Below are 25,535 nucleotides of genomic sequence, written 5' to 3'. Positions count from 1 at the left end.
GCGTGTGCTCCTGCTTGGCAGATTGTGGGGATGGGGAACTTGGCCTTTTCGTGGGGATGGGGATAGTGTACTTAAATGATGGAATGCTTTCCTGCCCTTTCATCCGGGACCTTAAAGTTTGAATTTGGGTTGGGAGCTTTTAATAAAGTTCGCGCGGTTCTTCGTTCGGTAAATGTTGACAGGTTGGGGCTGAGATTTTAACCTTTGTGAGCGGATTTATGCGAAGTAATGACATGATAAGATGTTAGCATTATTGTTGAGGTGCTCTCGAGAAGGGGTCTGTGTTTTTTTTGGTTGCGATTCCATAATCGACGCGAATCCAGTATGTGCGAAATGGGTGTCTATTGCTGCATGGGAGGAAGAGATAACGTAGATTCAGTTAGTAAAATGCATACGATGAAGCTATAGATTCGAATAGGAATATCATTAGTGTTACTTGGGTTTCTCAATCCCTCTACGTACACGTCCTTAAATTCTCTTGAATTTGGAATGTAGTGCAGGTTCGAAAGTGTTTGATATTCAAAAAGTCGTAGACTCTTCAGCATTATTAAAGCCACGAAGAGGATTGATGCACCAAAGAGATGGAGATGCAATAACTCGTCATCCTTAGACTGCGCTTTGAACCAGTGAAATCTTGCTCCCACTAAGCGTTTGCCTCTCGCTCAAGGCATGATTTTTGTTTCCTCAAATACTATTAACTCCAACCTTCGGACTCCATGCTGCCATGAAATGCAATATTCATAAATCATAAATTCTAACCGTCTTATATTGTAAAGCCACTCTCCCACCAATGCTTTCCAGTATACCATCCAAGCCCTACATGCTCCCAACACCACCACCCATGATCTTTACCAGCAAATCCCAATCCTCTAAGTAATGAAATGGGAATGGGTTCATATAGCCAGATTCCGCCTCTAGCGAAGTCATCCGCTATTAACCATCCAGTCAGTAGACCCCATGATAATGCATAGACTACATTCGTTGCTTGCCTTACTGGCTTTGGGGTATTCTTGATGTATTGAGACAAGAAGGCACAAAGGCCAGTTTGCAAAAAAATTCCAACCGCTTGCAGCATGAAAAATTTAGGTGGATTCCATGGTCTTGTTTCGGGAATTTGAGATATACTACCACCAGCATGCAAGATTCCAGATATACCAAAGGCAAAGACCGAAGCGACGAGCTTTGTAGTTGAGGACTTGGCATCTAAATATCTATTTGTGATCAAATAGTTTGTTGGTGAGGAGAATATGAGACGGAATATTTGATGCCAAGCACCTCCCCACAGCCCGGCAAGGCCTTTATTTGCAATGACCGAAAAAGAACCCCATGTGGTTGGGTAGTACCATGCTTCACCCCTGAGACCCATGAATGAGGATGGGCCGAGAAGTAAACATCCTACAAGAGGGGCCAAAAGAAAAACCACGTCTAAAGAAATGAGTACCCCAGCCATTGATAAAAGCTCGCGATAGAGAGAGCGTATGATTGGAGACATTACTGCAACATGTGGAGGCATAGCATAATTGTTGGGACCAAGCCAAAAATATGCATCATTCATCATGATAGTTTTGACTACGTCAAGTAAGAAATATCCAGCAATGAAACGGGGAACTTGAGCCCTGAAAAGTTCACTTCTTTTGTTAAAGCGCTTGATTCCTGTTCTAGATATATCATGTTTCGCTGCCTCATCTGCAGGCTCTCCTAATTTGTTGTAGACGGATGGAGGTGGCTTTGGTATATTGGGAATTGCCCAGCTCCAACCTGGCCCACGAAAATTGATGATCAAGTCGGATATCCAGTCCAATCTCTCCGGAATACCATCTGGGTACGATTGCCAATAGTACTGAGATTCTGTTATCTCATTTACCGATTGCCCATGAAGCGGCCCTATATCTTTGCCGTTTGACGTCTTTGAGCCAGTGGAAAGTTTGTTTTCTTCTCCACTTACTCTAATGCGCCGCCTTGCATCTGATTGAATATCATCTCCATATGCTTTAGTTGTTCGCTTGTTATCCTTTGTAATGATTTTGTTTTCCTGAATCTTCCTTTTCTCAATCCTCTTAGCATCGAATTGTGGCCGCATAAATAACAACCAGGTCAAACTTGTAACGATTCCATAAATACTCATCAAGCCTGCCACGAAACTGATTGCCACATTCGTGCTGCTGGTGTGCCATAGTGTTTTGAGCTGAAACCATATTATAGCAGCCAACACAATCCACCGCGCCTTGTATAATGTTGGACGATTCGTATGCCGCACACAGAGATAAATTCCTAGTAGTATAAAGCCATAGAGATTATATGGTACAACCATAGGTCGAAGTGTTCCTTCCGATACGCGATTTTCGAAGATTTGACGATAGGTGCCAACGACATCTCGAGGACTTGGAGGATCGGCTATGTTTGCAGTGAAGAAGCTCGACATTCCTTCTTGCCCAATGGCAGCGTAGACCAAGCAGAAGAGAGAGATGGAGAAAGAGAGAGAGAGAGAGAGATGTCAACAGAAGGATAGTTTTGACTGCACTTGAAAATACCTTATTGCTTTTAAAAATTATTTGACGCGATTCAGCTGCGTGGTGGCGCAAAACAATTTGTGCGCCGTGTGTCACTCTTCCCAGGACAAATAATAAAACGACGAGCCCTTGAGACCTAACCTTGTAAGATTGTTATTTGTGAGATGATGACTTGCATTTGTTTTGTTGAAAATTGTATTTTCAAGCATTGTTCCGTGTTGATGTCGATGAGGTCACTATGAGATAGCATGATCCAGGTCGAACAGAAATTGTGGAACTGCCTTGCCTTGTGCAAAGTGTCAAAGATGCACGAGAACCTCATGTTGATATCTGGATAGATTGGTTCATGACGAAGAATCAAGTATATTATATATGGATTTGATATTCTTCTTGTTAGGATTCATAGATTGTAATGTTGTGTTGCTGATATTTGAAAGCAGCTGCAGGGAGAGATAGATGCTCCATTCTTTCTTTCTATTGAATCCACCTGCACCTTTGAAATGGCAGCCCGTGGACCGATGTAAGACTACTTCCCATACTCAACCAATATCTCCTGTACTTATGATTTGTATCCATCATCAAGTTGCAATAGAAGAAAGGTTTCAATCAAGACGCAAGACTCCAGTCACGAGGTTGAAGCGAGACCTGTGCTAGCTGGAGGTACGTCCACGGATACATATCGAGACATCGTACAGTAGCTGGAGTACTTCGTACAAGACATTTTGACATGACGTGTTGCTCAACATGGTTCTCGACACGTGATCAGCGCTCGTTGATCCGCCAACGTGAGACCCGTGAAAATGTTTATCAATAATTATCCTTGCATTAGCTTGAAATCCTTACCTTACCGTACTTCCTAAATGAAATCAACATTCACTCTTACTAAAATTTCAAGACTTGCTTACATTTATTTTAAATCGCGTCAAATGTAACTCTATCTAGAGATTGAATCCAAACTTTTACTAACCTCGACAAGTCGGATAATTTACAATCATGGATCCATCACCACCAAAACGTGTCACCCGCGCGAGGGCAGCCGCAAAGTCAACAAAAGATACTGGAGTCAAATCTTCCAGAACTGCACCTGCCGTATCGAAAGCAACCAAGGCCACCGCCGTTACAATGAGTACGAAGAGAAAGACTAGAGCAGATGAAGATGATGAAGAACAAAACGACGAATTAGGAGAAGAGACCAAACCAGAACCAAAACCCACTCGCGGGCGACCGAGAAAAACCAATGTACAAGTGGAAACGGAGGCAGAGGAAACCATGGCTCCTGTAAGAGCAACTCGAGGTCGACCAAAGAAAGTCACAATCGAAGCACCAGCCCCTCCACCCCCCAAACCTGCAAGAGGTCGACCAAGGAAAGATGCATCTCAGGCGGAACCAGAATCAATTGTGGTCGAGGAACCTGCACAGAAAACAACTCGCACACGTGCTCCTTCTGCTACGCTTTCACGCGCCATGGGACCGAAGAAGAGGGTCAAATTTGAGGAACCAGACAAGGAGAATATTTTACCATCCTCACGAGCAAAGCCCAAGGCTGCAGAAACCGCCTCAGGACTGCGAGCAAAACCGGTTCGAAAGCCTGTATCATCTGCAACAGCTTCAACTCGTGCAACTCGTGCTAGAGCCAAGCCTGGCCAGGACGAGAAGGTAGAGAAACCATTACCGTTAAGCCCGAAGAAAGCGACACAAGTTAATGCGCAAAAGGAACAGTCGTCAGACGATGAATTATCGACAACAGTAAAGACTCCAATGAAATCATTGATGAAGAGTCCTGTCAAACCACCAGGAAGTATCTTTGATACTGCGAAAAAGATTGATTTCTCGAAATCCCTTGCAGCACAAAAACCTATAGAAGGAACTAAACTGGATTTCCATGCATCTAGTATGATGAGTCCAGCTCGTCGACCCCCACAAACTGCAGAGAAGAAACTGGATATACCTACATCATTTGCTGATAAACCTTTAATGGAACCTACCCAGATTTTCAATGCATCAACAATGACAAGCCCTGCTCGACGCCCACCACAATCATCACCTTTCAAGGAGACATTGAAATCAAATGCGCAAAGATTTGAATTTGGACATAGCATGCGATCACCTTTCAAACCAAATTTGTTTGCACCAGAACCTTCAGCGACCGCATCTCCTTTCAAAGCACCTCTTCTTCAATCGCCAGCTCGAAGACCAAAATCACCTACCAAAGTCGATGAAGCTGGGTCACCAATCAGGACCAATCAGGGTGCTTCAATATTTGATGCCACTCCAAAAGCCAGCACCTTTAAGATTTCAAAATTTGAAACCCCGAGAACTCTCATGAAAAGCGCAATCCGTCCTGGTCTGATGTTTCCTCCAATACCTTCAAGCGCTCCCAAAAACAGTGTTTCCAATGACAGTCCAATCTCGAAGGAGACGACCTCTTTGCCAACTCCCGTTCTAGAATTCTCCGGTCGACTCTCATCGATTATGCCGCGCTCTGCTGATCCAGCTTTGTCACCTGCGGTTGAACTTCCATCTCAAACAGACGAACACGCAGAACTTGTCGTGGATGATGCTCAAGAAGAATTTGACGACCCAATGGTCACTGAAAATAAAAATGAAGTAGTCGGGACTATCGAAGCTCAGAGCACTACACCCCCATGCTCGCCTCCCCGTAAAAATACTGGTAGTTCTTTTGAGCTCCGCGAAGAACCGATCGACGACAACACAGACTCAGAAGATGAGCTTGCTCCTGCGGCTAAAAAACATTCATTTGCCCCGCTTGCCAAATTTCAGGTTTCCACTAACGACTTCGCTTCTTCTCCTGCAACACCAGTCCGGCTTGGTAACATCAACAAGACCCCTAAAATGACTACAATCAAATCAGCGATGCGATCTTCGAGTAGATTCAATCAGGAAAAGATTGGTTTCACTCCTTTAGCAAAACAACTCAGCAACTGGATGGCTGCAAGCCCTGAAAAATTTGCTGAAATCGAGGATGAAATTGCTGACCCTGCCTCACCCGCACGAAAGGTATCAGCGAATGAGGTGTTTGCCGATTTGAATACGGCTGCAGGTTCTCCAGCTAAGAGTAGTTACTTCGAGGATGAGATGAAGATTCGAGAGGAACTCAACATGGCCGAAAACGAATCTATTCCACTTGATGCTCTTGAAGCTGAGACCAGTGAGCCAGAGTTCGAGGATATTGAACTCCTGGAGGAAGATCTGGACCTCGCAGAAGAAGCTGATGAGTTGTCGATGCTGGATCCCGAGGCATTTGAAGCAGGCAATGACGATGAAAATGAGATTGCAGAGGAGCACGAAGAAAATGATGAAGATGAAGGACTTGTCATTGCAGAGAACCACGAAGAAAACGGCGAAGATAAAGAACATGAAACAACGATCATTGGCAGTCTTGAAGAGCCAATACCTGAGCGAGAGCCTAGTCCTTCTGACGCTAGCCAAGAATATGGAGATGAAAATGAAATGTTAATCGATCCCGCACTTTTGGCACCTGCACCTCAATCACCAACTGCACCAGCAGCTTTCACGACCCCCAAGCGTGTTTTGACCGAGAGAACATTCCATACCGTCGCAAAAGTGCCACTTAAAGGTGCTCATGAAACTCCAATGCGGCCATCACAAGCGAAGAGAAGCGCTAGTAGTTCGAAACTTCCAGCTGCACGTCCAGCTAGCTCATTATCTCGTAATAATACCGTGATCTCATACTCGCCATCCAAGAGTACACCTAAATCTCCACAAGAGGAATCCACTGAAAATGGCGATAGCCAACAATTTGCTACTCCTATTAAGTCAGAGACTGTCACTTGGTCCACAGTCGCCACGCCAGCCCGTACACCACGTCCTGATCTCAACACAGCACTTTTGAAGGGAGTTGTAGTCTTTGTTGATGTACATACCACTGAAGGCGCTGATGCTAGTGGTTTATTCACCGAATTGCTTACACAGATGGGCGCCAAATGTGTTAAGACATGGTCATGGAATCCAAACAGTGATGACAAAAGCAAAATTGGAATTACTCATATTGTTTTCAAAGATGGTGGAAAGAGAACACTCGAGAAAGCTAAACAAACTGGAGGAGTAGTTTCTTGTGTTGGTGTTGGTTGGGTTTTAGAGTGAGTTTATTAGTTCTTTTTGGTAGGCATACCTTATTTTGTACCAGTTCGCTAACAAGATCAACAGTTGTGAACGTGAAAACCAATGGCTCGATGAAGCTTCTTATGCAGTTGATACAGCCATGGTTCCTCGAGGAGGTGCACGTCGTCGTAAGAGTATGGAACCTCGCGCACTTGCTAATCTCAACGGCACCCTCGTCCCATCAACTGTACCTGCAAAATCTACATATTCAACCTTGACATATCCGGATACCACACCACTGAACCTCAAATCTAAGAGAAGAGAATCGACACAGTGGCAAAAATCGCCTATTTCCAATGAAGAGGGTGAAGTTGATGAATTGGGTGACGATAATTGGATGTTAAGCCCTGTTCCCGCTACACCCGCTCCGGAAACAATCAGTGCATATGCAGAAGAAGGATTGTGGGGTGCGGAAACTCCAGGTGCCCAAACGCCTTATTATTTTAAGAAGGATAAATTGGTGCAGATGACAGCTCCAGGTGGAAATAAGAAGTTTGTAAACTTTGATGAGGATGAGAGCAGTGGAAGTGGAAACTCGGGAGACGGCATGGGTTTCTTGAGGAAGGAAAAAGATCAGAGTGTCATGATGAGATTGATGGCTGCTAGGAGGAAGAGTTTGCAGTGGGCACCAAAGGTGGGAAGTCCACTTGCGAAAAGATTCGATGGCGGATTGTGAGGTCAGATTTGAATGATTTATGAATATGAATGGGAGTTTAGGTTGGGGAATGCAGTTTTTTTGTAATTGCATGCATTGGTTGAGGAACATGCTTTGCTGCTTGACCATACTTCTCATCATTGGCTAGCTGTTGTTTTGACAATCAAGTAAACATTGTCGTTAGCTTGTGCAAGATCAAATAGGATGGAATGTTGCTGTTTTAGGGGTCACTAGAGGCTAGCTTGATGTAATTAAACCACAGGGTATAAATGAATGAACGATGATGATTTAAGCAATGTAGATTTGTTTACTGTGTACTTTTCATTGACGATCGTGATCCTTTCGAATCCTTTCTGGCTATAGTATAGCTTTCTTGTTATTATCAAGCTATCATAGGTGCCAGTCTTCAAATTTGTTCTGTCCCTGATTAAAATTGAAATCTTCAACTAAAATCAAGTGTCGCTTAAGCAAGCTTTACCTTGACTCAAACGGCTTCGCGGCTTTTACGACACACATCCTCAATCAAGTGAATCAATCATACTCTGCATCGATTTTTATGCAGTAAAATTATGAAGTCTGGAACCTAATGGTTATTGGTGCCGTTTCCAACATGTTAACCAACACATGGCGCTGTTGGTTCTCATATGCAATAAAATCAGCGTCCATTTCGGCTCTCCCTTCTCTCTCTTCCTTTTCTTTTACACCAAAAAATGCTATAAGAGCACAACACACCCATCTCATCCTATCCTTCTGAATCTAATACCCCCCTTCGACCCCCAAAACCATGCACACCCTCCTTCTCCTCCTTCTTCTCCCCCTATCCTGGATCCTCTACACCACCTACCACCTCTACCAAAACTATCAAACCGCACTACAAACCCAGCTCCCCCTCATAATCCTTCCCTCCAGCCCGGACAATCCCCTCTGGGTCCTCACGCAGCGCTTCATCCTCCCCCTCATCCGTCTCCTATACGGCGAATGCGATATCACGCGCTATGGCAAACTGGGCTGGGAATACTACGTCAAGTATCGTGTGCATAGGGAAAAGGGAGATGCGGTTATGCTGGTGACGCCGGGGTTTAACTGGGTTTATGTTTGTGAGAAGGAGGCGTTTGTGGAGATTTTTCGGAAGAGAGAGGGGTTTCCGAGACCGGCGGAGATGCTGGGTAGGTTTTTCTTTGGGATTTTTCGATAGGGAGAAGAGGGTTCGGCTAATTTGATGTGTTCGGTGGTAGCGATGTTGGATGTTTTTGGACCTAATATTTCTACCGTACGTGTATTGTGTTATCATGGTATCCACCCTTCTCCATGAACTATCCACTAATATCCATCCAGGCCAGCGGCGCAGACTGGCAGCGCCAACGGAAAGTCACCGGCGCACAATTCAACGAACAAAATAGCAGCACGGTATGGATCCAAGCACTAACCCAAGCAAACGAAGTACTAGAATACTGGAAAACGCTACCAACACCCATTCGTCGTACTCATAAAGATACGAGAACGCTATCTCTTCATGTGTTATCGGGCGCTGGGTTTGGGAAGCCGTATTCATTTACAAAGGCAGCGGAATCTCCTTAGAAGGGTCATATGTTTAATTATCGGGACTCGCTGGCTTTGATTTTGGAAAATGCTTTGATGATTTTAGTTTTTGGGCCGAAGTTTCTCAGCAATAAATGGTTACCGAAGAGGTTTAGTCGTTTGGGTCAAACTTGTGTGGATTTTAGGGATCATATGGAGACGATGGTAAGAGAGGAGAAAGAGGTTATACATCGAGGAAAGTCTGGGAGTCGGAATCTTATTAATTCGCTAATCATGGCGTCTGATGAAATGATTGAGTTGACGGGAGATAAGGGTACGGGTGGAAGAGGATTAACACAGGATGAGGTGTATGGAAATATATTTGTGTATAATTTTGCTGGACATGATACCATGGCCATCACGATGAATTGGGCTCTGTATCTCCTTGCTGCCAATCCGGGTGTTCAGGAATGGTTACGCGAGGAGATACGTACAGTGGTTATCAATGATGATACTCAATCGAAATATCAAGAGTATTATCCGAAATTGAATCGTTGTCTAGCTGTTTTGGTACGTCCTACTTTCCCCATCTACACATTGATAGGGAGAGAGAAACTAAAAGATATTCCAGCTCGAAACTCTTCGGCTCTTAAACCCCCTAATAGGAATCGCTAAATCAACAGGTGTGGAACCACAGCCTCTGACACTCAATGGAAAAACCGTCGTCATCCCATCAAATACGCGCGTGATACCTAATATCAACGCAATGCACTCGCATCCGAAATATTGGGGTTCTGATGCACTTATCTGGCGTCCTAATCGATGGATTCTCAGTAAGAAATCCGACTCCGAAACTCGAACCCAAGAGGAAAATCTTCCAAATGATTCAATAAATCCCAATTCAACTCCAGAAGAAGAATTTATCTTCTCGCCACAGAAAGGGACGTATGTTCCTTGGTCAGAAGGAGCACGCGCGTGTCCGGGGAAGAAATTCGGTCAGGTGGAATTTGTGGCGACGATGGTTTCGTTGTTTAAAAAGCATCGCATCGAGGTGGTTCCTGGAAAGGGAGAGAGTATTGAAGAGGCAAGGAAAAGGGCGGAGAAGAGTGTTTGGGATAGTGAGATCGTCTTGTTGTTACAGATGAAGAAACCGGAATTGGTGGGTGTGAAATGGGTGGAGGTTGAGTAACTTGGATGGTTTACAGAGTTTCATGGTGTGGCAAAGTATGTGTTAAGGAGATGTTTCATTCACTAATGAAGAATCCGAATAGTTTGTTAGATAATGTATTTTGTGAGTTTGGTGAGCTGCATGATGTAGGCATATTTGATCACAGAGTAAAGAAGCTACAGATTAGATAACTGCAAGGTGCCGACCGGCCTGCCTTAGTTCCCGGTGAGCCCTGTCCCGTTCCGTTGCAAAAGTGTAGCCTTCCCGTCCCCAGCCTCGTCAAAATTTCTCTTCCATGAAAAAGAAAGTTTTATTCAATTGCCCCTCCAACTTTCCCAATTGAATCCGAAATCAATACTATTTCAATGAGACAATGTTATAGTCTTCTAGGAATCATACCTACATCTAACCACCATGTTTGAAAACCTCTGTTCTTTACCTCTCAGCTCCGAGCTCTTCACCCAAGCTCTACATCCCACCGAACCTATCCTCTCAGTTGGTCTTTCGTCTGGTCACGTACAAAGTTATCGATTACCGCCTCCTAATGCTGCTGCTGCTGAAGATGAAGATGGAGATACGAGTGTGGTAAGCACGGGAACTAGTACTATTGACACGGAATGGAGAACTAGGAGACACAAGGGAAGTTGTAGGACATTGGGGTATAGCCATGATGGTGACGGTTTGTTTTCCATTTTCTTCCCATGCTTTTATTTGATTGGAATCTCATCTCAAATCTGCACACCAATTAACATTCTACTATCCAATTGACACATACTAACATTCAATCCCAGTTCTCTACTCCGCCGGCACCGATTCCCTCCTCAAAGCCGCCGCATCTGCCACCGGCCAAGTAACCTCCAAAATTCGCATCCCCAATACCAACACCGATAAACTCGATCCTCCCACCCTTCTCCACGCCCTGTCTCCCCAAACACTCCTCCTAGCCACCGATTCCTGCGCTCTCCATCTCTACGACCTCCGCGACAATTCTTCTTTCAAATCTGGTAAACCGGCTCAAACACATTATCCACACGATGATTACATTTCTAGTTTATCACCGCTCCCACCTACAGAAATGAGCACGAGCGGGTTTAGTAAACAGTGGATTACGACGGGAGGAACTACATTAGCGGTTACGGATCTCAGGAGGGGAGTGCTTGTCAAGAGTGAGGATCAGGAAGAGGAATTGCTCAGCAGTGTTTTTGTGAGCGGGCTACCCGCAAGAGGGAAATACGGGAGAGAAAAAGTTTGTGTAGGGAATGGAAATGGAGTTATTACGCTTTGGGAAAAGGGAGTCTGGGATGATCAGAGCGAGAGGATTATTGTTGATGGGGGTGGAAAGGCGGGGGGTGAGAGTCTGGATGCTATGGTTGCGATGCCGGAGGATTTGGAGGGCGGATATGGTGGGAAATGTGTGGTGGTTGGATGTGGAGATGGGAGTGTGAGGATTGTGAGGGTTGGGGGGACGAAGGGGGTAGTGGAGGATATGAAACATGATGATATTGAGGCGGTTGTCGCGGTTGGATTTGATGTTGGAGGAAGACTGATTTCTGGAGGTGGAGATACGGTTAAAGTTTGGAACGAAAGGGTTGAGGAAGATGAAGAGGAAGAGGAAGAAGAAGAGCAAGAATATATCGAGGATAATGACGAGATCATAGGTGATAGCGGAAAGCGCGCATTGGAAAAAGACAGTGATGATAGTGATGCCAAGGCAGATAGCAGTGATGAGGAAGATGGCGGTCGCAAGAAACGCAAGAAGAAGAAGAGAGGAAAGAAAGGACCGGTTGAAAATGGAATCTTGAAGTTCAAGGGCATGGAGTAATTTGTTTGTTAGAGTTCAATGGAACGGAATGATACCCAATTTGTATATGTGTTTTGTGCTGAGAATGGTATGGATGCATTTATGCATGTATGCATGTGCACGTATGATCTATCAAAACGACTATCTCTTCTCGTCCAGTTGTACGTTTTCACATGTATCGCTAGGCATCGAAACGTAGATAATCCCTCTGTCACCATGTCTGGAAAACTAATCAACTACCTAGCCACATCGAAACCAAAAAACACAGCTACACGCACAGTACCTCAAGCATCCCCCCCTCTCCCCGGGACCTATGTTCAGAAGAATTGTTATGCTTAAAATCGAATTGTGAGTTTTGGTATTTCCTCTACTTTTACTCCTCCTTCTACTCTTACTTCTACTTCTTTCTACTCCTACTTTGCGACTTGGGATCCTTTTGAATCTAATATCATATCATATCATACTATGCTATACTATACTATATATACTATGCACATACAAATTCGCCGTCATTCCACAATGAACACATTACATGACATACGACCATTCATTCCATTTCAATCCAATTCAGGACGATATATACCCTCGATCCAAGATTCAATTGCAAATCGCTTTCCCTCCTTTCGCGCCACTACCCCTTAAAATCATCCATCACCAAGTAACGATTATATCCTTCGTCACACTTTCCCTTCCTACGCCAATCCTCTGCGAACAAAACATCTGCGCTCTCCTCTTCTCAACCACCACATTCAATCCCGCAATCTTGGCTCTTCGATCCGCAGGAATCAGTCCTTTTTCATCTCGCCACGGTTCCTCCAGATCTCGAATCCATTTACAGATGAATCCTCCAACGTAACTATCCCATACCCCCTCTCTATATTCTTTACTCACAAAAGACATTGCGATTGCCTGGTCTCTCAATATCTTAGAGCGACAATGCGTACCGACTTCGAAGAGCGGCATTAAGATACCCAGATTCGTGTGGTAGGATGAGGTGCTGTAATAAGGATGGAGATATGTACAATAAGTAATGATATTTTGGAAGTAATGAGTAAGTTGATCGTATTGAATTTCGTCGATGAAAAAGGAGCCGTGGAGGCGAATGGCACTAGCGGCGGCGTGAGTTTTGAGGAGAGCCGCCGTCCGAAATTCTTGCGAGTGGTGAGGAGATGCGAGACATTTTTGAAGAATAGATTCAGATGCTTTTTCCCAATGCATCAGATCTGTCAGATAGATATCGCGTTCTCGTAGTATTTCGGGTGGAAAACGGGCCGCAGCTACACGATCCATACAGGGATCCGCAAAGCTACCTTCGACGCCGGAATTGGTCGGATTCAGAGATTCTTGAGGCATCGCTGCAGATTCTTCCTCCCCATAGATTTTACCGCATGGATGAGTATCGCGTGATGCCGCAGGTGAAGAACGAGAAGCGCGTGGCTCTAGCTGAGTCCATGGATTATTATTTTGGCGTAAATCTGCAGCTCCTTCCCAATCTCTGGGTGAAAAGGTTGTGGATTGCTCTTGAAAGTCAGTCTCCAAAAGTAATTTCCTCGCTATATCGATGAAATGAAGGTTCCTTCTCATGATCATTTGTAAATACTCGTAAGAATCCTTGATGTTCTGAAAAGTTGGGACTTGGGCTCCGTGAAGATGGTATCGATTGAGCTGCTCCTTTATGATAACGTGGTGAGCTGGTGGGCGAATATCAAGGAAGTGCAAAACTTGTAAATCTAAATCCGTGAAAGCTCTTCGAAGTTCAGGTCCTATGACATTCTCTTTTGTGAATTCGGTGCCGGCTGCTGATGATTGATAGTAATCGTAAAGCATCATAATACCATTAGTTGCGTGTATAGAAGCGGATGCCTGATGTCCCTGTAGACTTTCGATACAGAAAACTATCATGCATGCAATCAAAGCTGTTCTTGGACTCCGGCTCACGTTTCCATCAATTGCTTTCTGCATACCTCGTAGACTTTTTCCATACTCTCGCAAAGCGTATTCCAAGTGCTTTTTGGTATCTGATGATTCGCCCCCTTGGACCATCTCCTTGCTATACTTGCTGAAGGCACCAAGTGCTACTAAGCCATGTGCAATATATGGCTCGATTTCACACACCTGAGGAATGATCTCGGACCAAACACTCGTTTGAAGTGGGCCAGCTAATCCTGCTGCAACATTCTCACAAAAGTGTTTAAAATACCTGCCCTCGAGCTCTTCCGTAAATCGAGGTCCAAGGTATAATTCAATTATGGATCCTTGTGCAATATCAGAAATCGTTCCCTTGGGCAAAATGGGCACAATTTGACGAGAATTTGGTTTGATCTTCTCCGGTTGTTTCGGATATCCACTACATAAAATTCCAAATCTAAAACAGCGGGAGCAGCCGGGTAATTTTTCGTCGCACTTGATTCTTCTGATTCTTTGTGTTTGTTAGATATAATACAACGGCGATGGCAATAATATTCGTAAGGCTAGCACCTACTTGCAATTTTGACATCCTGTCTTAACCTTGGGTAATCTGGCACGAAACTTGATTTCCTTCTTCTGTAGTGCTGGATTCTTCGATTTATCTACCGCGATCATTCGACGAATGGGTAAAATCTCACTACTTCGGATAGTCGCATTGTTCTTATCGTCGCTTCTAGGAAAGCGCACGTCTGGTTGTATATTTTTGTTGGTGGTGGTCATCCTCTCTGAACAGCAAAGTTGTGTAAGACACCAACATGGTGAGAGCTACATGCGCAAGATTTTCGTGGCCTTTTGACGCACCAACGAAATTGCAGCAAAGTGAGGAGAGTTGTGGTAGAAGGAAAAGAATGAGATCCAAAGGGAAGAATGTTAGTTAAACTAAGGGCGTCTAACGGTTGAAGCAAGAAGGCACTTCGACAACATATTGATCATAGCAATGCTGGCAAATTCTGCGGGGCTACTGAAACTTGGAATCCTCCCCTCCGTATTTATTCTGCACAAGCATGTTCCTTTACAATAATGGATACAGACTTGTGAAGATCGCCGGTGGAAGGCTTGCCCGTGGATTCGTAAGCTTACCTTGGACCTTGGGGACTTTGAGGTTTTGGTTGATGAGATGAAGAAGAAGAACAGGATGATTATTGTGTCTATCCATTCAGCTGGGGTTCAAGGTCGGGCAGGAATGGAAGCGAATCGAGACTTTCCATCGAGACAAACAACAACATCAAAACCGTTTATTTGCAAGGAAAATGGTTCGACAATATGAACCTTAATTGAATCCTCGGTACAAAAAAGCAAGAGTGGAAGGAGGTACATACTGGCTCTTGGTACCAGTACTAGTCTGGTAGTGACTTGACTGGGTTCCTTCCTGACTATGCCATGTCCCTAGTCGATGTGCACGAGGTACGTACCCGGTTAAAATCCTACGAACTGGGAAAAAAGGGGGTGACATCCTATTCCTAGTATGATTATATGATTATATTCCCGCAACCGCTCTCGAGCCGCTCCAGCGCTTACAGCTAATGAGTGTCCACAATTCTTCTCCTTTGGGAAGTTTGGAAGAATTATTATTTCTGTCGACATTTTCCCTCTTTCGTTCTTACTTTCCGGAGCCCGGTTGATGTTCATCTCTCTCCACCAATGACTACCGGAATTCCCAATAGAGTCTGGTCTTAGAGTTTGGTCTTAGAGTTTGCACTCGATATGGGGATCCGCGGTGTACTTCTTATGACTCCCATACAATATATTTGACTCTTTTATAGGATCTACTCTTCCGCTCGTACTCGCACATTTCCCGATTTCCGGCGGCAATCATGAATAATATGTTGTAAACTCTAGACTCCTTTCACATGGTGAATTCATTCCATCGGCTTTCCATTCCATGTATGTATGTATGCATGCATGTGTGGGTGGCAGCGTGGGTCGTTCCATTGAGGAAAACCGAGCTATCGGTATTCAATACAGTTTTCGTGCAGCGTGCTGTCAGAAGATAGATGCGTAACGCTACTCCGCCACTAAGAAAAGCGGATTCGTCCGTCCTCTTGTAGATTGTCATTTTGTGGTATGTGCATCTGGTCTCGGAAGAATACATACAGCCTGGCCGTACGAGTATACTCGTAGTATATATTCAAAGTTCTAGACGTTCCTCTCGGCGATGTACATCTTCACATCTATCTGAAACAACGACAAATAAACTTCCTCTCTCTTCTTCAACAAGCAAGCATAGGGATAAAAATTTGAGATCAACTGATATTCAGAAGTTAACATCCCCCGCACTTTGACAATCGTTATTTTCATCTGATCTACATGCTATTGTGTATCTATCCCCATGGAGAATCACCACATCTATCTGATGGCGAAGTGCGGGATTCATAATCTCAGATTTGCAGTTCCTGACAATGCTGCTTCAATGAATCAACGGCATATATATTTTCCACTATTCCTAAGGCATGATAAAGGTATGCGTTGCAACCGTTTTTTCAGCTCTTCATCAATCCTGAAAAGGACTCGAATAGTTTCTCTGCATGTTGCCACCATATCTCGCAAGTGTGCAAATCACCTACTCAAGTGCTCCAACTGTTCTCATCCTATTCCTTTCAGTCAAAATTACCACCACATCCAAGTATCCTACCACCATCTCTCTTCGAACCCATACAGAAATAACTCAAACCCAAACCCAACCCCCTCCCAAAAAACCTCCAGTAAACGCAAGTCACAACAAGTATCTCCATATCTCCATATCTCCATAAATTCTCTCATTGAAATTCCAATCCCCATCCATTCCATACCATACCATATATACTCAATCAATCCCCCCAATCAATCTCCCACCCCCCCTCCTATCAGTTCTAGCAATAACATATATATAACTATATAGAACAGAAGACGTAACTGAAGATAGCCCCAATGTGATATAATCTATAATACATACCTAGTAAGATCACATGCTTCGTAGGCTGCAATTAGTAGGTAGGAGAATGTGAAATGTGATATATCATGTATGATATATAATGTATGATGTAAGCTTACAGAATCTGATTGAGTGATGTTGATGGTTCAATTTGTGAGAGGGTGGATGGATGGATGGATGGATGGATGGATGGATGGATGGATGGATGGGTATGTAACAGAGAGAAGGGGGGGGGGGGTGGAGAAATGCAGAAATAGCACGCTAAATAAACTGAGAGGATGAGGGGATGCGGCGGCGGGTGGTGGTTTGAAGATTTGAGGATTTGAGATTCTATGGAAGATTGAAGATTGAAGATTGGCGGGGGGGAGGGGGGCGAGAGGAGAAGAGAAGGGGATTAGAGTAGCATGGAGAGTTAAAACTTAAGGGTCAAACACGAGGGAGAGGGAGAAGGAGGGACACTAAACTCAAGGTGAAGGGAGTAGAGTTGAATGCGGATTCGATTTGTGAGCTATATTGGGTGGAAGTGGAAGTTAGGATGACTTCGAGTGAGGGATAGAAAGATAGAAAAGGGAAAAGGGATTGATACAATATCCATCTAGTAGGTATATACCTACACATACATGCACAAGCGATTACAGCAAGCCCCACAACAAATGCATGACATACATTATTACATTTAAAATCTACAAACCATATATACCTACCTACTTAGGTATGCATGGCATAATATCGTATCAGACTAGCGATCATATCATCGCGCTAGCTATCAATCAAGCATAACAAGCCTTCTTTCCCTCCTTCCTTCCGCTCCTTTTATTCATCTACACATCCCATCATCAAAAGTCATCCTCATGATCAATCTTTCCCAATTTCTCCCCGTCCCTCCCAATAAGAAGAAGAATAAGAATAACAACATGGAAAGCCTCCGTTTCTTCAAAACCAAATTACTGTTTCATTCCATGTGCAACCAGCCAGTGATGCTCCGAAATGCAGCTAGAATACTTGCAAAAAGTAAATCTGGAGACTACTCTTGCCTTTCGTAGAAAATAAGATATTACCACCAAAATATCATTGCGATCTTTTCCACACATTCATTATGATGTGACCCATTTGAATCTTTTCCCAATTCCCAAACGCCACGATGAAACAAGAGTGCCATAAACAAGATAGGATTTTTGACTTCATGTAGTCTGAAGAACGAAAGCTTTACCAGAACCGTCTAAACGGGTATAGCTGTTCTGGCCAATAATCGAACATTATCTATGAAACCATCAACCAGTTTGAAATAATCGTTTGGTTCGCCATGTCTAGCTTTGAGACCTTGATCAGTAACAGCTGCTGCTGAGAGTTCGATTTCAAGCTCGTGTTCCTTTTCAGTTCGAGATACACCCTATTATGATTAGTTAATCTCCGATTGAGGGTAGATGCATACAAGACTTACATTTGATACCAAGTTTTGAGTGACTTGAGTGAGGTCCACTTGATAATGCGATTGCCTGTAACTCAAACGATCCTTGTTACGATCCGGTCTTTGAGCTCCATCACCTGAAACAATGAGTTCTTCTACGTTCCCATCAAACTTCATTTCAAAGTTTATACTAATTCGACAATCGAGTGCTTGACTTGGGAAGTAGAGATCTAAATCTGCTACTCGAGCTTTGATAATCTTGGCCAGAGGTTCACCCGTCTTCTGATCATGTGTAACACGAACTTTAACAGAATAACGTGGGTTAAGTAAAGCCCGTAGAGCAGGAGGTAAAGTGCTATGCATTGACGAAGGAAGCTCATAAAACTTGTCCGTCTCACGTCGATGTAAGTAGTCAATCTTAACACGCCGTTTCGACTGACCATTACTTGGCATACATTCCTGGACTTTTTTATTTAAAAATTCGTTCAATCCTCTATGTTGAGCCTATACCCATGTTAGCGGGGCAATGTTATGAAATTCGTGTAACGTACCTCTGTCATTGTACTTTTGAAGGCAACAAACTGATTATCCAAAAGTACTGTTTCCGATCGAACAGGCAGACTCAATCTCACATTCGTCTCTTTGCTGACAAGTTGTCCTAACTTTGCTTCAATCTCAATTTCCACACCATGACTGGCTAATTCTCCGGTATCTTCTCGATTAACAACGTGCATGTAAAGGAAGTCTGCCACTAGTCTCGTTATCTCCGCAGGTGGCTTTGTGCCAGATATACTCGGCTCCCATGGACCAAGAGGACCATCCCAATCATAATCATTTCCTGTAACAGGTCGAGGAACTGCTGGTGATGGCTGACGCATACCATTGCTTTCTTGCTTGATCAATGTAGCTGGTAGACTTTGCGCGGATGGCTGAGGAGTGTGTTGTCTGCCGTTGATATTCTTACGGCCTAGACCCTTTACCCCCTTGGCACTTCGGGCCCATATTGGTGGCTCAGTATAACGAATCTTCTTTCTGGGTGGTGGTTGTTGAGGAGAAGGAGCAGCGGTAGAGCTAGATCGATGATCGTCGTTCATTTGTGGTTTAACTTCATATTGCTCAATTCGTTGAGGCGCTTCAAAAGACATTTCCCGATCTTCCAATTTACGCTTGGTAGAATTATTGAATTCTTCCGGCTGCTGCTGAACCATTGAATTTCCTCTCGTCTGACTAGGTAAACGCGTTTTAGGGCTGACACTAAGGCTTCTTTCTCTTTCAATCAAAGATCTCTGTTGCGTGGAGCTTGTTGAGGTTCTTTGAGAGTCGCAAGCACTTTGTGGAGTCGTTGGCATTCGAGGTGGAATCGAAGCGTTCGCTGGCGCAGGAGAGATTTGATTGTATTGAGTACTGTTGAAAGGATTCGTGGGTACTGCTCGTTGCTGATAAGGACTAGTCGGTTGTATGAATGCGCCGGATGATTGGCGTTGTGTTTGTAAAGGAGGACCTAAAGGAGTTCCAGGTTGAGAGTGGTGAGATTGTTGGCGTTGATGTTGTATTGGAAATTGAGTTTGCGGTAATTGAATTGTGTGTATAGGACTATCTTGAGTGAATTGATTTTGATACTGCTGCTGCTGACTGTGCGCTGACGTGGGTGTAGAATTCGAAAGTGAAGATTGTGATCTTTGATGTTGAAAATAGGGATTACTCGCCCCTGGTATCCCAATCGGAGGTGTTTGTGGAACTGGCGATGGTTGAACGTGTGAATTATATTGTTGTTGTTGTAAATGAAGAGGTGGATTAGACTGCGAATAACTTTCTCTCTGAGGTTGATGAAAAGTTGGAGGAGGATATTGATGACGTTGAGCAGGACTTTGGGGATTTTGAAGACTTTGCGGGAACGGGTATTGACCACTCCCGGCAATGCTTATTGAAGAAGTGGAAGTATGCCGATAAGGTGAGGGGGCCGAATAAGAATCCGTTGGAGAACGAAGGTCATTCGGAGGAGGAGCTTGAATGGGAGTAGGAGGAGGCGGTCGATTTAGATGAGTTGATTGATAGGTAGTTGGCGATGCATAAGGCCCACCATTTTGTGAACCGTACTCTTGTGATTGTGAGCCATGTTTGCCCGGACCTGGCGAGACTTGCGACGAATGACTATAATTCCTGTAGATTTGTTGTCCTTGTCCTAAGGGGGGACCCGTCTGAATTGGAGTAACTGGCGTCGGCGCATTTTGTTTCGATCGAGCCCCTTCACCATTTTCCGTATTGATGATTGAACGGAGGTCCATTTTTGCGACTCGTTGTCCAGTAGCAGTAGCAGTAGCAGCACCACCACCACCATATACACCCTGACTGGCCCCACGAGCTACACTCTCAATATTTCTTTCAGATCTTCCACGGGTGGTTCATTTGTTGATGATGTCGAATTTCGTCGTACGGTTGGCTTGATCTCGTTCTCGAATGTATGGGATAATGAAGTTGGCGCAAAGGATAGGCAGGCGCAAACACATTCGAACAAAGAAAGCGTATCAGGATGGAAAAAGTTTAGAACTACGCAAACAATAACGGCAAGATTGGCGGGATTGACCACAGCAATTTTTGGAGGGGAGCTTGACAAGATGGACCAAAAATTGAAATTTAAAGGATTATAAAATTTACAGTCGATATTGAGTACATATTGGAAGGGAATATTTGGTGATAGAGAATTGATTGTTTTGGGATGATGAATAGGGGGTTGGAGATTTGAAGCACGAGAAATAATGATAATAACAATAATAATAAGTTTGGTGGTTTGGTGGTTTGTGGTTTGGTGGTTTGTGGTTTGTGGTCTTTGGGAATTTATTTGCATATGATGGAACTACCTACAGTATAGGTGGTAGGTAGGGAGGCAGGGAGGGAGGCAGGTTAGATACCGACCAGTAAGTATACCAGTAATAAGAGGTATTTAGTATCTAGGTAGGTACCTACCTCATCAAAGGTGTGACAGCATGATTTGCAGTGAATACGGCGTATATAATAGATAAAGTTTCGATGATGATGATTTGAAGTATATCTTCAAAAGATTGATATTTATACGAATTATAAGTCAGAGGATTGGTTCCAGATGAATTGATTGCTAGTAGCTCCCCGAGAGCAAGTGTACTGTTTCCAGTACACACCAATACTAGGTAGATGGGTAATAAAATACTCGTGGACCTAATAATAAATGTTCTCAGCCTTGTCTTGTCTTGTCTGACCTTGTCTTCTTCTCAACCTCTCAGCCTTATCTATCTGAGTTCCGGAATGATTATGTAACCTACCTACTGCTCACTGCCGGCTAATCCCGTCATTCTCCACTAAGCTTAATTCGTAGTTGAAGCTGTTTGAGTGTTGACGTGCCAAAAGGTGTGCCTGATTGTTGTAGGTTAATCGATACGCTTCTATTCAAAGGTTTGTATCCTCCACACAAACTCATTTTCAACTATCAAATCCATCAAATCTCTTTCAAGTCCTTCATATTCTTGGAGAGTAACTTTTATTAACCTTCTTCAAATAATTCAACTTGTGCGAATTCAGATCTCTTCGGGTTTCGAGCCATTTAGCCAACCATGCCGAGTCTAACTTCAGCCTCTGGTGTCTTGGGTTTCCTCTCAGATGAAGAGCCAGAGCTCAAGATCTTTGCTCTTCAAACGTTGAATGATGATATTGATACCCTATGGACAGAGGTTGCAGGTTCTATTTCTCAAATGTAAGTCAAATTCAATTCGTCGCAGATAATCCATCCCAAGATAGCTCCATCACCATGACCAACTCAAGATTAATTTGGCCACTTTTCAGTGAGGCGCTTTACGAAGATGAATCCTTCCCCGAGCGACGACTAGCTTCCTTAGTGTTAGCAAAGGTCTACTATCATTTACAAGCTTACAATGAGAGTATGTCATTTGCTCTCGGAGCGGGTGATCTCTTCCAACTCGACAATCCTGGCGAATTCGAAGAAACCATCATTTCAAAATGTGTCGACACTTATATCAGTGTATCTGCTCAACACCATGCTGCACCGCAGGAAAAGAAACGGGATAATGCTTTACCTACTCTCGCAACTACATTCGCAAGTGGACTCAATGACATCAGCGCTGCTGCTGCTGCGTTGACTTCACCCACCACGCCTTTCTCGCAGTCTACTCTACCATCAAAATCTCTTCTATCACGAGCCTCTACCAATAACATGTTGGAACAACCTGCAGCAGAAGGCAAGACTTCGGATTCTACCATCTTGCCAGATCGTTCTACTCAGATTGCGCTCCAAAAGATTGTTGAAAGATTATTTGAGAATTGTTTACGCGAAGGGAGATATAGACAAGTGGTAGGAATTGCGGTTGAGGCTAGAAATCTCGAGGTTTTACGAAGAGTTATCAAGCGTGCTAGTGACGACGAAAAGAAGTCAAAATCGAAGGTGCCCGAAGGTACAGCTGGCCCAACAGAAGAATTGATGGAATATGTCTTGGATATCTGTATGGGTGTCGTACAAGAGAGAGGACTTCGAACAGAGATACTCAGATTGATCTTGGATCTACTGAACGATATACCAACTCCCGATTATTTTGCAATTGCAAAATGTGTTGTTTACCTCAACATCGACGAAGAGGCATCGGCAATGTTGAAAAAGCTTGTGGTAAGTAGACTATCTGGACGAAGCCACAGTGACTTTCCGTCTTAATAAGAATGAAGCTGACAGTCTTTAGGTTAAGGATGATCAAACTTCTACCGCTATCGCATATCAGATCGCTTTCGACTTATACGATAATGGTACTCAAGAATTCCTCGCTAAAGTTATTAAATCTTTGCCCAAGAAGGTCACCGAGGCGGAGCCATCTGCAGAGGAGCGTGAGTAGACTCTACATTCAAGCTTGAGTTTTTACTGATTTCTTGAGTAGCAACAGAATCTGATCAGCTCTTGGGAGAGTTGAACGATCAAGCTGGGGACTCTACCGAAGGAGCTTCGGATGAACAACTCAAGGTTTATGACTCGATCCGAAAGATCCTCAATGGTAGTGAGACCATTCGACTAAATCTTGAATTCTTATACCGTAATAACCACACCGACCTCAGTATTCTCAACAGGGTTCGTGACAGTCTTGAAGGTCGCAACTCCATCTTCCACACAGCTGTTACCTTCTGCAATGCGTTCATGAACCACGGCACAACCAACGACAAATTCTTCCGCGACAATCTAGATTGGCTAGGAAAGGCAGTCAACTGGTCAAAGTTTTCTGCTACTGCTGCTCTTGGTGTTATTCACCGCGGCAATCTTTCACAGGCCAAGAGACTGTTGGAGCCTTACTTACCCAAACCCTCGTCAATTACAGGTTCACACTATAGTCAGGGCGGTGCTCTTTATGCTTATGGGTTGATCTATGCCAACCATGGCGCCGATGCCCTCGAGTATTTGAAGAAAAGCTTTAATGAGACCCAAGAAGAGGTTATCCAGCACGGTGGTGCGTTAGGATTGGGTATTGCTGGTATGGCTACAGGTGACCAAAAGATTCTCGAGAACTTGCAAAACGTACTTTTAACCGATTCTGCGCTCAATGGCGAGGCTGTTGGTCTTGCGATTGGTCTCATTATGTTGGGAACTGGAAATGAGAAAGTTTTGCAAGAGATGATCCTCTATGCTCACGACACTCAACACGAGAAAACTGTTCGAGGTCTTGCTCTCGGTATGGCATTAGTTATGTACGGCCGACAAGAAGGAGCCGATGATCTCATTAATGGATTATTGAAAGACGCAGACCCATCTCTCCGTTATGGTGGTATCTTGACTGTAGCTTTGGCATACTGTGGCACTGGAAGCAACAAGGCAGTTCGTCAATTACTTCATGTGGCCGTCAGTGATGTGAACGACGATGTTCGTCGTGTTGCCGTCATGAGTTTGGGTTTCATTTTGTTCCGCAAGCCCGGAAGTGTGCCACGTATGGTCGAACTATTGTCCGAATCTTACAACCCACATGTTAGATACGGTGCCGCCATGGCCCTTGGTATTTCTTGTGCCGGTACCGGTCTTGATGAAGCTATAGATTTGCTTGAGCCTATGATGAAGGACCCTACAGACTTTGTTCGACAGGGTGCCTTGATCTCTCTTGCCATGATCATGGTTCAACAGAATGAGGCAATGAATCCAAAGGTTACAGAAATTCGCAAGACCTTGAAGAAGGTCGTCGCAGATCGTCATGAAGACGCTATGGCCAAGTTTGGTTGTGCATTAGCATTGGGTATCATTGACGCTGGAGGACGCAATTGCACAATCGGATTACAAACTCAAACCGGTAACCTGAACATGGCAGGTATTGTCGGTATGGCAGTCTTTACACAATACTGGTACTGGTTCCCATTCACCCATTTCCTCTCCTTGACCTTTACCCCTACATCTATGATCGGTTTGAACAGCGAATTGGAGATTCCAAGTTTCAAATTCCACAGTGCTACTCGTCCAAGCCTTTTTGACTATCCACCAGAGCAAGAAGTCAAGACTGAGGATGCACCAACTTTGATCGCAACTGCCGTTTTATCGACAACCGCTCAAGCAAAACGCAGAGCACAGAAGAAAGAGCGTGCTCAACGACGAGAGAGTATGGATATCGATCAGACTCCTGCCACACCAAAACTTCCCTCCTCAGCTGATGATAAGATGGATGTAGATGAGTCATCAAAAGACACTGAAGAGAAGTCTGCCGAGAAGAAGGACGAAGGCGAGAAAGATACCCCTGGAGAGACCTTGAAGAAGAAACTTGAGAAGGAGAAGGTTGGGTATGAGATTGAAAACATGTCCAGAGTTTTACCATCTCAACTCAAGTTTATTAGTTTCCCAGCTGGTCGATACAAGCCAGTCAAGAAACCTACTGGGGGTGTTATCGTAATGATTGATACTCAGCCAGAAGAAGAAAAGGTCTTGATTGAAGAAAAAGTCAAGAAAGTTAATGTCGAAAAGGCTGCAACATTTACAACTTTTGGGGATCTACGCAACGAAGCCTTCAACTTGCGTCGTCAAGCCCATGCTCAAGGAGAAGCTGCAGGTGCATTCTCAGGAGCTGCAGCAGCAGCAGGCGTGTTGACCGCTGTCGATGAAGACGATGAGGGTGACGAGGAAGCTACTGTGCCCAATGATTTCGAATATTTCTCTGATGGGGAGGAACAGTAAATCATTTCAACTTAGGGCTCGTAGTGAAATCTGTAATTTTAGCAGTTTGCATTCAGCGGAAGCGTGTTTTAGATGCAGTCCTTGAGGATAGCATCATGCATGTATTGAAGTGGAGGAAATGCATTGTGATAGTATAGAGATGTGTATAACAGAGAGCATTATAAGTGAAGCATTTACCTCATGTGATGTGTTGTTTGAGTGTATCATTAGACCCATGTTTATGGTCTTTTATTCTTGCCACTTTGTTTGAGGGCTTTATTACGTGATATATGTCGCAGCTGC

General features: G+C 44.1%; 8 protein-coding genes across 8 annotated transcripts; 5 read left to right on the top strand and 3 right to left on the bottom strand.

Moving 5' to 3' along the window:
• Window positions 1-763: 763 nt before the first annotated feature.
• Window positions 764-2,422, bottom strand: EAE97_011558 (uncharacterized protein; the record flags this gene model as incomplete). The annotated part of the gene is made up of 1 exon (XM_038882073.1): window positions 764-2,422. One exon carries the CDS (start codon window positions 2,420-2,422, stop codon window positions 764-766), a length of 1,659 nt encoding a protein of 552 aa, XP_038727124.1.
• A 1,081-nt stretch (window positions 2,423-3,503) lies between these two features.
• Window positions 3,504-7,329, top strand: EAE97_011557 (uncharacterized protein; the record flags this gene model as incomplete). The annotated part of the gene is made up of 2 exons (XM_038882072.1): window positions 3,504-6,631; window positions 6,699-7,329. 2 exons carry the CDS (start codon window positions 3,504-3,506, stop codon window positions 7,327-7,329), a joined length of 3,759 nt encoding a protein of 1,252 aa, XP_038727123.1.
• Window positions 7,330-8,092: 763 nt separating this feature from the next.
• EAE97_011556 (uncharacterized protein) lies at window positions 8,093-8,886 on the top strand (the record flags this gene model as incomplete). Its single annotated transcript, XM_038882071.1, has 3 exons — window positions 8,093-8,474; window positions 8,544-8,578; window positions 8,644-8,886. 3 exons carry the CDS (start codon window positions 8,093-8,095, stop codon window positions 8,884-8,886), a joined length of 660 nt encoding a protein of 219 aa, XP_038727122.1.
• A 234-nt stretch (window positions 8,887-9,120) lies between these two features.
• Window positions 9,121-10,015, top strand: EAE97_011555 (uncharacterized protein; the record flags this gene model as incomplete). Its single annotated transcript, XM_038882070.1, has 2 exons — window positions 9,121-9,396; window positions 9,458-10,015. 2 exons carry the CDS (start codon window positions 9,121-9,123, stop codon window positions 10,013-10,015), a joined length of 834 nt encoding a protein of 277 aa, XP_038727121.1.
• A 393-nt stretch (window positions 10,016-10,408) lies between these two features.
• EAE97_011554 (uncharacterized protein) lies at window positions 10,409-11,816 on the top strand (the record flags this gene model as incomplete). The annotated part of the gene is made up of 2 exons (XM_038882069.1): window positions 10,409-10,673; window positions 10,786-11,816. The coding sequence occupies 2 exons, from the start codon at window positions 10,409-10,411 to the stop codon at window positions 11,814-11,816; spliced, it is 1,296 nt and encodes a 431-aa protein (XP_038727120.1).
• Window positions 11,817-12,446: 630 nt separating this feature from the next.
• EAE97_011553 (uncharacterized protein) lies at window positions 12,447-14,483 on the bottom strand (the record flags this gene model as incomplete). Its single annotated transcript, XM_038882068.1, has 2 exons — window positions 12,447-14,214; window positions 14,278-14,483. The coding sequence occupies 2 exons, from the start codon at window positions 14,481-14,483 to the stop codon at window positions 12,447-12,449; spliced, it is 1,974 nt and encodes a 657-aa protein (XP_038727119.1).
• Window positions 14,484-17,893: 3,410 nt separating this feature from the next.
• On the bottom strand, window positions 17,894-20,367 carry EAE97_011552 (uncharacterized protein; the record flags this gene model as incomplete). Its single annotated transcript, XM_038882067.1, has 3 exons — window positions 17,894-18,064; window positions 18,116-18,586; window positions 18,634-20,367. The coding sequence occupies 3 exons, from the start codon at window positions 20,365-20,367 to the stop codon at window positions 17,894-17,896; spliced, it is 2,376 nt and encodes a 791-aa protein (XP_038727118.1).
• A 1,299-nt stretch (window positions 20,368-21,666) lies between these two features.
• Window positions 21,667-25,253, top strand: EAE97_011551 (uncharacterized protein; the record flags this gene model as incomplete). Its single annotated transcript, XM_038882066.1, has 4 exons — window positions 21,667-21,806; window positions 21,896-22,730; window positions 22,801-22,942; window positions 22,993-25,253. The coding sequence occupies 4 exons, from the start codon at window positions 21,667-21,669 to the stop codon at window positions 25,251-25,253; spliced, it is 3,378 nt and encodes a 1,125-aa protein (XP_038727117.1).
• Between the last annotated feature and the right edge of the window lie 282 nt (window positions 25,254-25,535).

The sequence above is a fragment of the Botrytis byssoidea genome (genome assembly GCF_014898295.1).
Source record: "Botrytis byssoidea strain MUCL 94 chromosome Unknown BBYS_038, whole genome shotgun sequence".
Taxonomy (NCBI): domain Eukaryota; kingdom Fungi; phylum Ascomycota; class Leotiomycetes; order Helotiales; family Sclerotiniaceae; genus Botrytis; species Botrytis byssoidea.
Note: the sequence above shows the minus strand (reverse complement) of the source record. Positions and strands in the feature narration are given on the sequence as shown.